Here is a 14,389-nt window from a genome sequence, read left to right as displayed (position 1 = left end):
GCCACCCAATCCAGCTCCAGGTGGAAGTGAATCCACAACCTGATTGGCCTACAGGTGAATCTCGGAATTAGCCAATCACGTGGGGCCCATTGTCTAAATAATGTATATAAATCAGACATTCTGGGGGAACTTCCATTCCTCCTCACCACTATGAGCTGAATAAAGAGCACGAAATCCACTCTCGACTCCGAGTATATATCAATGGAGCAAGCTTGTTTTCTCCTACTCTTCGAGTCACAAGAAAGGAGATTGTGACTAAACCTTAAGGGAAACTGTCTGTCCTGGCCATCTGTCCTGGCCATGCTTTAGCTCAGATTCCTGCACTGCAGGATACCACTGAGCTGGACTGGATGACCTCCGGGGGTCCCTTCCGCCTCCACAACTAGGACTCCATGGGAAGCAGAGTGATGCTGTGCGTCTGACAGTTCTTGCTGGCATCTGTGCATCTCGGGAGCCAATGGAGGAGGGCACCTTCTGGGGTGAAGTCAAATCCTTAGGCAGTTGTGGCGCCTGCTGTGGCTATGGAAACTGATACGGGAGAGACATGTTTTGCTGCAGCCGGGGCAGAGGATGGCATCCTGTTGGGCTGCTGCAGATGCCACCATGGCATTCCTTCTCTCCATGCTCCTCCCAGTGGCCATTCCTCCTCTGCTCACTGCTGCAGACGCACGAGCAGACAGTCCACACCTACCATTCTCTGAGAAGTGAAGACCGTCTTGCTGTGCCCTCTGCCAGGGATGCTTCAGCTGAGATTGCTGCAATAATAATAATAATAATAATAATAATTACAGTGGTTCCGGAGTGTTAACAGAAAAATCCGAGGGCTCCCTTGGACAAAAAACAAAGACACCAACCAGGATAACTTGGAGCAAAACAGCAGCCTGTAGGCTTGGCCTTTACTGAACTGTTGCAACAGGGTGTTCCCCTCACTTGCAGGAGAGAGGAAAGACACAGAAAAAATGATGTGCAAGACCTTATGAAAACTTTTGAAATTCCCATCCTCTAGGTCAAGCCCACCCCCAGAAACATCATGCATACATTACAGAAAGGAGGGGTTGAGGGAGGAGTTGTGGTGGTAACCTGAGTGTCCTGTCACCTGGCCGGTGTCCCTTCTCCCCCTCCCCATGAGTCATTTTCAGAAGACAAAAGGTAGTCACAGTTTCCTGCCCCCTGAGGGGGAATCCAATCACTGTTCTTTTGTTATAGTCCTGTTGAATCCACTCCTGTATGCAAGTTCTTTGTGATCTTGATGGTCTTCTGTCTAGGACCATCAGGGTTGGCATAGCAACTGGGCAGGGCTCCTGTGGATGTGCTGGTATGCTCAAGGGATTATGGCTGCCCTGTATCAAACCTTCCCCATTTTGTAGTCCTTCCTTCATGGAGTAAAATAAAAGTGGAACAGTGCAAATCCGATGTATGGTTGCTTTTCTATTAATTTATAACAGAAGCATAGCGTATGTAGTGTGTAAGTGTGTGTGAAGTTTGTATAAACTGAATGATTGGGGCAGGTTTCCTGCAACAGGAGGTCCGTACTTAACCTGAATCTGTTCTTAACGTGAAGCACCACTTTAGCTAATGGGGCCTCCCGCTGCAGCTGCACAATGTCTGTTCTCATCCTGAAGCAAAGTTCTTAACCCAAGGTACTATTTCTGGGTTAGCGGAGTCTGTAACCTGAAGCGTCTTGTTGCAGGAAACCCGCCCCCCCCCCCATCATTCAGTTTGTACAAACATGACACACATACATTCACACACGACATATGTGACGCTTGTTATAAATTAATAGAAAATCAGCCGTACATCGGATCTGTACCGTTGCACTTATATCTTACACCATGAAGGCAGGACTATGAAAGGGGGGAGACTTGACACAAGGCAGCCAACACGTCTGCAGGGAGCCCTACCCAGTTGGTATGCCAACCTTGATGGACAGAGGTTCATTCCACTCACAAAGGACCTCCATATGGAAGTGGATTCAGTAGGGACTGAAACAAAGAACAGTGACCAGCCCTTCCCTCTGGGGGCCGGAAACTGCAAACTCCTCTTTGTCCTCAGAAATGTAATCATGGGGAGGGGGAAAGGAGGAACCGGCCAAGTGACAAGACACTCAGGTTACCACCACAACTCCTCCCTGAAGCCCTCCTCTTTGTGATGTGTCAATGATGTAGTCATGATGTAGTCTTAGGGGTGTAGCCCGGAGGATTGTTGTTATTTAGTCGTTTAGTCATGTCTGACTCTTCGTGACCCCCTAGACCAGAGCACGCCAGGCCCTCCTGTCTTCCACTGCCTCCTGCAGTTTGGTCAGACTCATGTTTGTAGCTTCGAAGACACTATCCCACCATCTCGTCCTCTGTCGTCTCCTTGTGCCCTCCATCTTTCCCAGCATCAGGGTCTTTTCCAGGGAGTTTTCTCTTCTCATGAGGGGGCCAAAGTCTTGGAGCCTCAGCTTCAGGATCTGTCCTTCCAGTGAGCACTCAGGGCTGATTCCTTCAGAATGGAGAGGTTGGATCTTCTTGCAGTCCATGGGACTCTCAAGAGTCTCCTCCAGCACCATAATTCAAAAGCATCCATTCTTCGGCGATCAGCCTTCTTTATGGTCCAGCTCTCACTTCCATACACCAGTACTAATGAAGGGGCCATTAGAATGGGAAAACCAGTAACCCGAGGTACCACTGTATTATTATTTATTTATACCCCACCCATCTGGCTGGGTTGCCACTCTGGGCGGCTTCCAGCAAAATATTAAAATACAATAACATCAAATATTAAAGCAATTCACCAAATGTTAAAAGCTTCCCTAAACAAGCCAGGGGGTGGGACTAGATGGCCTCTGGGGGTCCCTTCCGGCTTCCAACTCCAGAGAAGCAAATAAAAGTATTCCCCTGGAGGTGAGCGGGGTGGCTCTGGGCGGGGAGGCGCTCTGCCCATGCTCAGGAGCGCCCCGTCTGCCTGCCCCCCTCCCCAATCGGGGCCTGGACGCCGTTGCCAAGGCGACGCCGCCGCGCTTCCTGGTTCCGGCGCCTGGCGATGACGCAGTTCCGGGCGCCTCTCCTGCTTCCCGCTTGCTTCTCCCTGGAGGATGGGGGCCGCCCGGGAGGCCGAGCAGCAGCCGGCGCCGGAGCCCGAGCGGGGCGACGAGGAGGACGAGGAGGACGAAGAGGCGGCGGCGGCGGGGCAGGAGGAGGCGGAGGAGGAGGCCGGGCCCGGGGGGTCGGGCGCCGCGGTGAGGGGAAGGGGAGGCCGGGGGGGGAGGGAGGGAGGGGACCCCATTCCCGGGGGGGGGGGAGAGGGAGACCCCCGACTGAGGCGCCTCTCGTCCCCCAGAGCCCCTGGAACATCATGATCAAGCACCGGCTGGTGCAGCGGAGGGGACGGAGGTCGCAGGTGATGACCAGGTGAGCGGGGGGGGGGAGGGGGAGGGGAAAGGGGGGTCAAGGGGAGAAGACCCCCCCCCCACAAACACACACAGTCCCCGATTTACGTATAGGCTAAACAAGGTTTAGCTTAGGGCCCCACGCTCTGGGGGCCCCCCCAAAAAATAATTAAAGGGGGGGAAATGGATATACATTTCCAAAATATAAGATAGAAAACAAAATAAAACCTACCTACAGCAACAGTGTTTTGTTGGCTCCTATGATGTAAGTCAGGCATAGGCAAGCTCGGCCCTCCAGATGTTTTGGGACTACAACTCCCATCATCCCTAGCTAACAGGACCTGTGGACAGGGTTGGTGGGAGTTGCAGTCCCAAAACATCTGGAGGGCCAAGTTTGCCTATGCCTGGTGTAAGTAATGGGCCCTGCCTGCTAGCCTGCTCGCTAAAATATCACATACAGTCATACCTTGGGTTGAATGTGCTTCAGGTTGAGCACTTTTGGGTTACACTCCGCGGCAACTCAGAAGTAATGGAGCACGTTACTTCTGGGTTTTGCCGCATGCGCAGACCGTCAAAATGACGCCACGCGCATGCGCGGAAGTGGCAAAAAGTGACACGCATAGACGCACCATCGCGTCTTACGTTCCATTCAGTATGCGAACGGGGCTCCGGAATGGATCCCGTTCGCATCCCAAGGAACCACTGTATTTTGTTATGTGGAAATGTCTTTAGATACCTGTTAGGTCCGTAAATGACCATATAGCATATATTCAACACAGAAAACAGTGACAATTTGTTGTTGACAAAGGACAGCTGGACATAGAAAGGGCCCCATTGCCTTCAGGAGCTGAGGGCCTCATCAAAGCTAAATCCGGCCCTGCACAAACCCCACATGCGACAGCGGCAGGAGGAGCCCCTCCTCCAGCACCTGCCCTTCGCTACCAGCTCCATCCCCCCTGGGCTGAGGATGCTCATCACCTGGAGGCAGAAGGGAGAACAAGAGAAAGACCTCTCTCTCTCTCTCTCTCTCTCTCTCTCTCACACACACACACACACACACACAGCATAGGAAGCTATGGGGCTGATTGGACCCAATAATCCTTTTCACTCTTTCTCTCTCTCTGTCTCTCACACGCGCACACACACAAATACACTGCAAGCAACCGAAGGCAATCCTCCAGGCTCTGGGCTCACCATCAAAAATGAATAAGCAAATTAGGAACCTGTTCACATGACACAAAAACTCTGCACATGCACTATGCAAAAGAAGGAAAGGTCATTATCCCGTCCTCCCCTCCTTTGCCTTGCCCTGCAGGTCAGATTAACAATGAAGCTGCAGGTGGGAAGGTTTGGGACAGGGAAAGCAAAGTCCTTCTTCACATGACGCAGTGTTGAACTGCAGGATTCACTCCTGCAGGAGGGTAGAGATGGCTGCCAAACCAGACGGTTTCAAATTATTACTATTATTAATTATTATTATTTAGATTTGTATGTCATCCTTCATCCATACATCTCAGGGAGGTTCACTGCATATAAATGCAAGGTGAAAACACAAAATACATAATAAAAAGAACAAAATAAACCACGTGCTTGGGAGTGATTAACAGAGGAGAGGCTATCATTGGCTACTAGCCAGCAACACTTCTGAATACCAGTTGCAGGAAACCACAGGAGGGGTGTGTTGCTCTTGTGCTCAGATCCTGCATGAGGGACCCCTCTAATGGGCACCTGGTTGGCCACTGTGAGAACAGGATGCTGGACTAGATGGGCCATGGGCCTGATCCAGCAGACGCTGCTTACGTTCTGCTGCAGAGCCCAGGGCTGGCCTGTGCCAGGGGTGTGCATGTGTTTGCTGGCTGCATCCGGCCATCTCTCGGTCCAGTTTCACAGACCCCGTGGTTTCCATGGACCTGCTCCGAGCCGTCCTGCAGCCTAGCATCAACGAAGAGATCCAGGCTGTCTTCAGCAAATACATGAAGGTAAGAACAGCAGAAAGGCCCGTGCTGGACCTGCCAGCCGGGCAGACCCTTCCCCCCATTCAACCCATTGGGGCTTCTGTGGGCAGCAGTGAGAGGGAGCTGCTGGCCCAGGTTTCAGCCACCTCGCAGTATGCCAAGTTGGGTGAAGCTTGGGAAGGGATGGGTGGCACTCTGAGGAGCAGCTAATTTGGTCTGCACCATCCCTGTCGTTCCCAAGTTCTTCCAGAAGGCCGCAGGGAACGTGCGGGAGAATGTCGGGGAGGACGTGGACACAGAGCAGCTCATCCAAGAGACGTGCCGGAGTTGCCTGGAACAGGTGGGTGCCTGAGGGTCTTCCTTGTTTCAGGAATGAGTGCCCCAGGGGGAAGGGCCTCTTCTAGGGGCAGAAAGCAACAGCAGCAGGTCTCAGGACCTCCCAGGATGAAGCCACCTCTGCCTAGCAGGATGCTACAGGGGGAGTGAGACATGTCGTCGCTGCTGATGACTTCTGGCCGTGACGGCGATGCGTCCGCAGGCAGTGATGCTTCCGAATAGCACTTCCTGGAAGGCCCAGGAGGGGAGAGTCCTGCCCTTGTGCTCAGACTCTGCTTGAGGGTTTCCCAGAAGTGCTTAGCCCTGAAAGAACAGGATGCTGCTGCGCTAGAGGGGACCTCTCTTGCCTGATCCAGCAGGGTACCTTCCTTTGTGCCAGACGCACCTCTGTGGAGTAGGAATTCCACAGCATTTCGAGGTTCCTGATTCCCCGCATGCTGCTGTTGTTAAAACTAGGGTCCTGATGTCCTTGTGCTCTGCTGGCAGAGGACCATGTGGGGTGTGTTGCATTCCACCCCAGTCTTTTTATTTATTCATTCTTTTCAGGTTTATGCATTGCACTAAATTTACAATCATTTTCACATTTCAAAACTTCATTTCCTTCCCCCTCTTGTTGCAATTCCTTAAATTTATTTTTAATATCTTCTACATATCCAAATTAACTTACCGTAATTTACTCATTTATTCATCTACTTTAAATATATTCTATTATAAAACTGCAGGTTATTACAACAATCCTGCCAATGTTCTTATCTATTTACCATTTATCTGTAAATATTCAATAAACCATTTCCATTCTTTTTTTAAAAAAAACTTGTTATCTTGATTTCTTATTTTTCCGTTAGGTTTTGTCATTTCTGCATATTCCATAAGTTTTTTGTATCCATTCTTCCTTTGCTGGGACTTCTGCTCCTTTCCATTTTGGGGCGAGTAACATTCTTGCCGCTGTAGTAGCATACATGAATAAGTTTCTATACAGTTTCAGTAGTTCTGGCCCTGTAATTCCCAAAAGACAAGCTTCTGGGGGTTTTTTACAATCATTATTTGAAACATCCTTTCCAATTCATTACATATCCTTTCCCAGTAAGCTTTAACCTTACTACAAGACCACCACATATGATTAAAACAACCTTCTTTCTCTTTACATTTCCACCATTTATTTGGTTTAGATTTATACATTTTTGCCAATTTACTCGGTGTTAGATACCATAGATATATATGTTTTTCATATAATTTTCTCTTAGAATATAACATGCTGTAACTTTTATATCCATATTCCACAATTGTTCCCATGCTGCCATATCTATATTATGACCAAGTGTTGCATTGCCCCACCAAACCACCTGCTGCTTCCCAGCGGCCATCCTCAGAAGCCTTGAAGCAGCTACAATTGGCAGTTGGCATATAATTCCTAGGATCTTAAGGGTTCCAGCACAGGGTGCTGAGCACAGACTGGGTGCCTCGGCCATCCCTGCTGCACTCCTGACCCAGTGTGGAGCCAGTGTGGACCCAGAGAGCCAGTGTGGTGTAGTGGTTCAGAGCGGTGGACTCGCAAATCTGGGGAACCGGGTTCGCGTCTCCGCTCCTCCACATGCAGCTGCTGGGTGACCTTGGGCCAGTCACACTTCTCTGAAGTCTCTCAGCCCCACTCACCTCACAGAGTGTTTGTTGTGGGGGAGGAAGGGAAAGGAGATGTGAGCCGCTTTGAGACTCCTTAAAGGGAGTGAAAGGCGGGATATCAAATCCAAACTCTTCTTCTTCTTCCTCTCCCTCCAGGCCAAGCTCCTCTTCTGCGACAGCAAGAAGTCTGCTGCCAGGCTGCCCCACGAAGTGCCAGCGATGAAGGTAGAAACCCTTTTCTCTCTTCTGCAAGGGATGGGGCTGGTGCTTTCTCGCGCGCGCCCGGGCGTGGGACCTTCAGGTGCCTCTGAGCAGTCATGGGCTATCAGCCCTGTGCCTCCTCCTGGGGAGGACTTTGGGAGCGCTGGCTCGGAGCAGAACTGCCCCAAAGGGCCCTGCTGGCCAAGGAGCGTCAGAGCGGGGAGAGACGAATGCTTCTCCCATTTCCAACGGAGCCTCTCTTCTCCCTGACCAGCGTGCCAAGCCGATGGAAGAGGAGATGAGCCAGCAGGGAAGCCCCATCCCCAGAAAGGTAGGAGACCCTGGGAGCTGTTAGAGAAGCAGCAGCGGCGGGGGGGGGGGGTCACTCTGGAGCTCAACTCCTGACCCTTCAAGATAGGCCAGGGGTGAGGGTCACCAGGCTTACGTCACCAGCCAGAGGGCCTTCTCGGTGGTGGCGCCTGCCCTGTGGAAGGTCCTTCCATCAGATGTCAAGGAAATAAGCAGCTATCTGACTTTTAAAAGTTACAGGTCCACCATAGTCGAAACAAAATAAAAAAAATCCTTCCAGTAGCACCTTAGAGACCAACTCAATTTGTTATTGGTATGAGCTTTCGTGTGCATGCAGGTATCTGAAGAAGTGTGCATGCACACGGAAGCTCATACCAATAACAAACTGAGTTGGTCTCTAAAGTGCTACTGGAAGGAATTTTTTTATTTTGTTTTGGCTTTTAAAAGACATCTGAAGGCGGCCCTGTTTTGGGAAGCTTTTAATGTCTGGCGTTTTATCACTTTAATTATTATTACCATTAATTCTGTTGGGAGCCGCCCAGAGTGGCTGGGGAAACCTAGCCAGATGGGCGGGGTATAAATAACATTATTATTATTATTATTCAGGCCCCTCCCTGTGCTGTGCTGCTTCTGTGGTTGTGGGCTGGGGGGAGGTCTGCTCCCAGTGGGGGCAAGGCTTGCACCACCAGGAGGAGCAACTGTTGGCCAGGAGACACTGTAATAAAAGATGTCCTTTTTCAGAGGAAAGGGCGGCCTCCAGGACAGAGCCAGGCAAACGACCGAGCGGCTCCAGTCGGGAGCACGTAAGTGTGGCGTCCAGCTGGGCTGAGGGGGGTCTATGCTGCAACCTCCATTTCCCCCTCCCACAGTGCTTTGGAGAGCCCCTGCTGAGACAAAGGCAGGAGTCAGTTCAGCAGCAGAGAGAGAAAAGCAGCCAAGCCTATCATAGGAAACAGTAGAAAAAAGACAGTCACAGAACCGAGAAATTACACAAAACAAATGAAATACCGTGAAAATCCCTGAAACAAGAAGTAATCGACTAGAATCATAGAATCATAGAATTGGAAGAGACTACAAGGGCCATCGAGTCCAACCCCCTGCCAAGCAGAAAACACCATCAGAGCACTCCTGACATATGGTTGTCAAGCCTCTGCTTAAAGACCTCCAAAGAAGGAGACTCCACCACACTCCTTGGCAGCAAATTCCACTGTCAAACAGCTCTTACTGTCAGGAAGTTCTTCCTAATGTTTAGGTGGAATCTTTTTTCTTGTCGTTTGGATCCATTGCTCCGTGTCCGCTTCTCTGGAGCAGCAGAAAACAACCTTTCTCCCTCCTCTATGTGACATCCTTTTATATATTTGATCATGGCTATCATATCACCCCTTAACCTCCTCTTCTCCAGGCTAAACATGCCCAGCTCCCTTAGCCGTTCCTCATAAGATACTAGAAATAGTATCTTATAGAATTAAACTAAATGACAAAAATCAAAAAGTTTAAGGAAAAAATTAGAAAAATCTAGAATTGAACAAAGTCTTAAACTTGCCATTTAGGTTTTCAAACCTTTTTTGTAAACTGTTTTAGAAACTGTACCTTTGAGTTCTCAATCCTTTATTACTGTGCTTTGCTTCACTTAGGTCGAGCTAGGATTATAATACTTCAGAATTTTTGGGAGTTTTACCCCCTTTCTTTGAATTTGGTCATTTAAGGCTTATGATTTCTCTTATTTCCTTTTGAGGAAACTGAATGGTTCAGTGAAACGAGGTTTGTAGCCGGCATCCCGTTAAGGCTTTGCTCAACTCTAGGTTTTTCTAATTTTTTCCTTAAACTTTTTGATTTTTGTTATTTAGTTTAATTCTATAAGATACAATTACTTCTTGTTTCAGGGATTTTCACGGTATTTCATTTGTTTTGTGTAAGCCTCCACAGGAAGCAGCCTTATCCTGAATCAGGCCATTGGTCCAGCTAGCTCAGTATTGCCGACACTGACTGGCAGCAGCTCTCGGAAGGCAGGAGGTCTCTCCCAGCCGTACCTGGAGATGCTGGGGGTTGATCCAGAGACCTTCGACCTGCAAGGCAGATGCTCTGTCACTGAGCTGCATCTCTTCCCCAAGCGTGATTGAGCCAGGAAGGGAAGGGAACAGGCCTTTCCAAACGAGGGCACTTCCTGCGGGTGGCGAGGCTCTGGCTTGGCTCATCTCTCGGGAGAAGGCACTGGAGAGACCAGCCCTGCAATTGATCCCGCTGGGCTTTGGGTAGGGCTGAGTCCCCTCAAAGCAGAGCGCCCGGCCCTTCCAGATTCACCTTTTGCCGCACGCTTCTCAGCTCCGATGCCTTCTCTCCTTTCAGGTGGAAAACCAAGTCCTGTGAGCCAGTGCAGAGGGATGGTCCCAAGGTAGGCTGTGCCCTGCAGCCCCCACCCCCTTGCTATGCAGAGTCTCCCGGGGCGGGGGGAGATGGGGGGACCTTCCTGCAGGCAGGGAGCTCTTCTGCCAGATCCAGTTCTACTGGATTTAACTTCCTTCCACAGGGCCTGTAAGACAAAGCTTTTCCACCTGGCTTTCCATTTGAACTTAGCCTGATCTTTATTCCCCTTCCTTCCCTCCCTCTCCCCTTTTTATGAAGATTACCTGCTCTGGGATCCCACAGCTAGTTCTCCCCTGGTCGTCTCGCTGGCCCAAATAGGACTAATTTAGCCAGCTAGCCCTGGTGATCATCTAATGTTTATTGGATGGATTTCCCCCCTAAATTGATTTTTTAATTCTGAATTGTTATTCACATTTTATACTGTTTTTTGTTGCATCAATTAAGTGTTTTAAATTTGTTGTTAGCTGCCCTGAGCCCAGCTTTCTGAACCAGGAAGGGTGGGGTATAAATAAAAATTTATTATTATTATTTTTACTGAACACCAGCTGTCAGGGACGGGGGGACACAGTGGCAAACGGCAAGGGAGGGCCGCTGTGTGCACATTACCACTAAGACTTCCCCAGAGTAAGACAGAGTCAGCAGCAAAACCTGAAGCGGGGATGTAGTGGGGGGAGGCATGAGCAAACTAACCTCTCTCCTTTTCCTCCTCCTGCTCCTGCTTTGCAGTGGAATCCCTCTCGGATCACAGACACCACTACCTTCGTCCTGGGATCAAGGGCCAACAAGTAAGCCTTTGCCAGGCCGGTGGGCACAGGGCTGGGGGGAAGACCAGGGGGATTTTTGCACACACGCCCCTTGGGAACAAGCAGAGCACTGAGCTGTTAACCACAGCCTGGTCAGTGCTTCTTTGAGGCGGGGGCTGAGGTGGCTTTAGGCCGGGGGGGTCCAGCTTCTTTTCAAAGAGGGCCAGATTTGATGAAGTGAACATGCGTGAGGGCCGACCAAAGTTGTGGAGCTTTTTTTAGGATTTTACCCCAGAAAATAAACTGCCACAGGCGCCGGGTTAAACCAGATTAGGCCCCCGAAACGGACTTTGGACATGCCTGCTTTAGGCATATGACTGGGCGGCAAGGATGGGGTGCAATTTACCAGGTGCAGAATTCTAAAAAAAACAAACCCTTTTTGTTCCTGATTCAGAGCCCTCGGGATGGGAGGAACCAGAGGCAGGCTCTACATCAAGCACCCCCACCTGTTCAAGGTCAGTCATTCGACCCCCCCTTGACTCTGCCCCTCAACATCCTCTGCCCTCGGACCACAGAGGAAGTGAGCTGGTGGCATTGTCAGAAAACACACATGTCAGATCTTGACAGGGCACACCTAGGTAACCAGGCGTGGTTTTCTTTCCCTGCCTATTACTGTCCTCTGGCTACTGAGTACAGTGGTACCTCTGGATGCGAACGGGATCCGTTCCAGAGCCCCGTTTGCATCCTGAGTAGAACATGAGACGTGTCTGCGCGGGTTGCGTTTTGCCACACATGCGCGTGACGTCATTTTGAGAGTCTGCGCATCCGCGAGTGACAAAACCCGGAAGTAACGCACTTCATTACTTCTGGGTCTCCGCAGAGCGTAACTTGAAAACGCTCAACCTGAAGCCCATTTAACCCGAGGTATGACTGTATTTGTGTTTTGTGCGCAGAGCTTTGAGTGATTGCGGTAGAACTCACTGATCTTCCCTGTGTGTGTACCTGTGTGTACATGAACCACTGACCCTAGTGTTTCCTTCCCCCCCCCCCACACACAACTCAGACCTCCTTTTCCACCCCTGAGCAACAGAGAGGTCTTAGAATGTGAGGAGACATTTGCACAGCAGACCCCGAGGGTGGTGGCACAACATCTCTCCGTTTTTCATAGAATCACAGAATGGTAGAGTTGGAAGGGATCTAGCCCAACCCCCTGCAGTGCAGGAACCACAGTTGTCAATATCCTCCTTAAATTGTGGTACCCAGAATGGGACACTCTATTCATTCAGGAGGTCTCTCACAGCCCAGCCTGCATTGCTTCATTGCAGTTTGTGTCGCCCGCATCCTCTCGACTTCTGTTTCTCTTCCAGTATGCAGCTGATGCTCAAGACAAGCACTGGCTGGCCGAACAGCAGCACATGAGGGCCACGGGGGGCAAAATGGTGAGCGTCCCAAAGCCTGAGGAAAGCAGAACTGAATGCACGCTGAACGGCACAACAGATTTAACGGCGTCTAGGGCCTCTGCCACTTCCTTTATGCAGTTTTCATAGAATTCGTAGTCAGAAGGGAACCCAAGGGTCATCCAGCCCAACCCCCTCCTGCAATGCAGCAACCACAGCTAAAGCATCACTGAGAGAGGACTGCACAACCTCTGCTTCTAAAACCTCTGATGAAGGAGAGCCCACCACCTCCTGGGGGAGTCCGTTCCCCTGTTGAACTGCTCTTGGCCTCAGACAGTTCTTCCAAATGTTTAGCTGGCATCTCCCTTCTTGTTGTTTGAATCCACCAGTTTGAATCCTCCCCTCTGGAGCAGCAGAAAACAAGCTTCTTTTGCAAGCCCCTGAGAGCCGTGTGGTGGGCCTGTCCTGCTGGGCTGGGCTGGGCTGGCTTCTCCTTTGCAGGGGGGGTTGCAAACTGCAGCCTTGCCGTAGCTAGCAGCTCCTCAGTCTCTCTCTCTCCTTCCCAAGGCGTATCTCCTCCTGGAAGAGGACATCCAGGATCTGGCTATGAGCGATGATTACCGGTGAGTTACAGAGCAGGCCCTGCTTGGGGTGCGGATTCTACCCTGTGCACAGCTGAGCTTTGTGTCCTGTGCAGGGTGTGTGAGTGTGCATGGACCCAGCCCCCCAAGTCTCGGAGGACCCACCCAAGTGCCTGTTTGGGAGGCAGGCAGGCTGGAGTCCTATTGTGTCCTAAGAGCTGCCCCCTCTTCACGGGGTCTTCCTCTCTCCTTCCTCCAGTTCTTCCATGGATCTGAAGATGGACGAACTGAAGCCCTTCACTCCTCCGCCATGGATGACTGCCAAGATGCGGAGGTTCATGGAGACCCTTCGCAGCGAAGGGAGCCGCCGCTGCCAGAGGGGACTCAGGACACATAGGGCCTCATCCTGTGCTCACCCACTTCCTCCTCGAGCCGCCGGGCAGTGATGGTCTTGCACTGCCCGCTGGGCTTCCTGAGGGCAGGCGAGAGAAGCCACCAGGTGCAGCCTGGTCATCCTTGGGCAGTGATGCAGCACTGGGCAGTGATGCAGGATCCTTCCCAGGGGCTCACCTGCTTCCCGTTTCTGTACTTTAATCGTCTTCTTGCTCTTAGGAATAGTTTGGAAATAAACACTTCCGCCTGACCCTGCTGTGTCTCTGTTGAAAGGCTGGGAGGGCACAGGGAAAAGGCCTGTCCATGAACGAAATGTGCAGCAAACAAGTCCATGGGGTGGTAAAGGTAAAGGGACCCCGACCATTAGGTCCAGTTGTGGCCGACTCTGGGGTTGTGGCGCTCATCTTGCTTTACTGGCCAAGGGAGCCGGCGTACAGCTTCCGGGTCATGTGGCCAGCAGGACTAAGCCGCTTCTGGCGAACCAGAGCAGCGCACGAAAACGCCGTTCACCTTCCCGCTGGAGCGGTACCTATTAATCTAGCTGCACTTTTACGAGCTTTCGAACTGCTAGGCTGGCAGGAGCTGGGACCAAGCAATGGGAGCTCACCCCGTCAAGGGGATTCGAACCGCCAACCTTCTGATCAGCAAGTCCTCAGCTCTGTGGTTTAACCCAGTGACACCCGTGTCCCCCCATGGGGTGGAGCTCCATGCAATAAGCCTCTTTTTTGATAATGTGGGGTTTCTCCAACAGCTCTCGGGAGGAGAAAAGCAGCAGAAGCTGCTGCCTTCTCGCTCTCTCTCTCCCGCTGAGCACGAGCTTTGCAAATTCCCATGTGGGTGGACACAGGAAGGAAGCAGGGAGGGGGAATCTGATGGGTAATAATAATATTTATTACTGTTTATTATTTCATAAATTTTATACAGTGCTCGCTTGTAAAAACCTCAAAGCGGTTTGCAAAAATTATAAGGCATTAAAATTAACAGTAATTTAAGGCTTTCCAAAAAATTAAAATAGCACTAGACTGAAAACAGATTAAAATTGGCATTAACTATCTTAAGCTTCTGGACAGGCATGTCTAAACAAAAATGTTTTTAGCAGGTGCTGAATACTGTGAAGGCT

The 14,389-nt window shown here is 50.7% G+C and overlaps 1 protein-coding gene across 1 annotated transcript; it reads left to right on the top strand.

Moving 5' to 3' along the window:
* Positions 1 to 3,058: 3,058 nt before the first annotated feature.
* DNTTIP1 (deoxynucleotidyltransferase terminal interacting protein 1) lies at positions 3,059 to 13,519 on the top strand. The gene is given in 14 exon segments (XM_081917204.1): positions 3,059 to 3,220; positions 3,322 to 3,392; positions 5,253 to 5,349; positions 5,567 to 5,665; positions 7,438 to 7,506; positions 7,757 to 7,813; positions 8,533 to 8,594; positions 10,138 to 10,183; positions 10,882 to 10,940; positions 11,353 to 11,413; positions 12,266 to 12,337; positions 12,863 to 12,918; positions 13,136 to 13,236; positions 13,239 to 13,519. Coding segments are annotated over 14 exon segments (1,029 nt in total). The 5' UTR covers positions 3,059 to 3,076; the 3' UTR covers positions 13,274 to 13,519.
* The last annotated feature ends 870 nt before the right edge of the window (positions 13,520 to 14,389 follow it).

This window comes from Podarcis melisellensis (genome assembly GCF_964234715.1).
Source record: "Podarcis melisellensis genome assembly, chromosome: 6".
Classification (NCBI taxonomy): domain Eukaryota; kingdom Metazoa; phylum Chordata; class Lepidosauria; order Squamata; family Lacertidae; genus Podarcis; species Podarcis melisellensis.
Note: the sequence above shows the minus strand (reverse complement) of the source record. Positions and strands in the feature narration are given on the sequence as shown.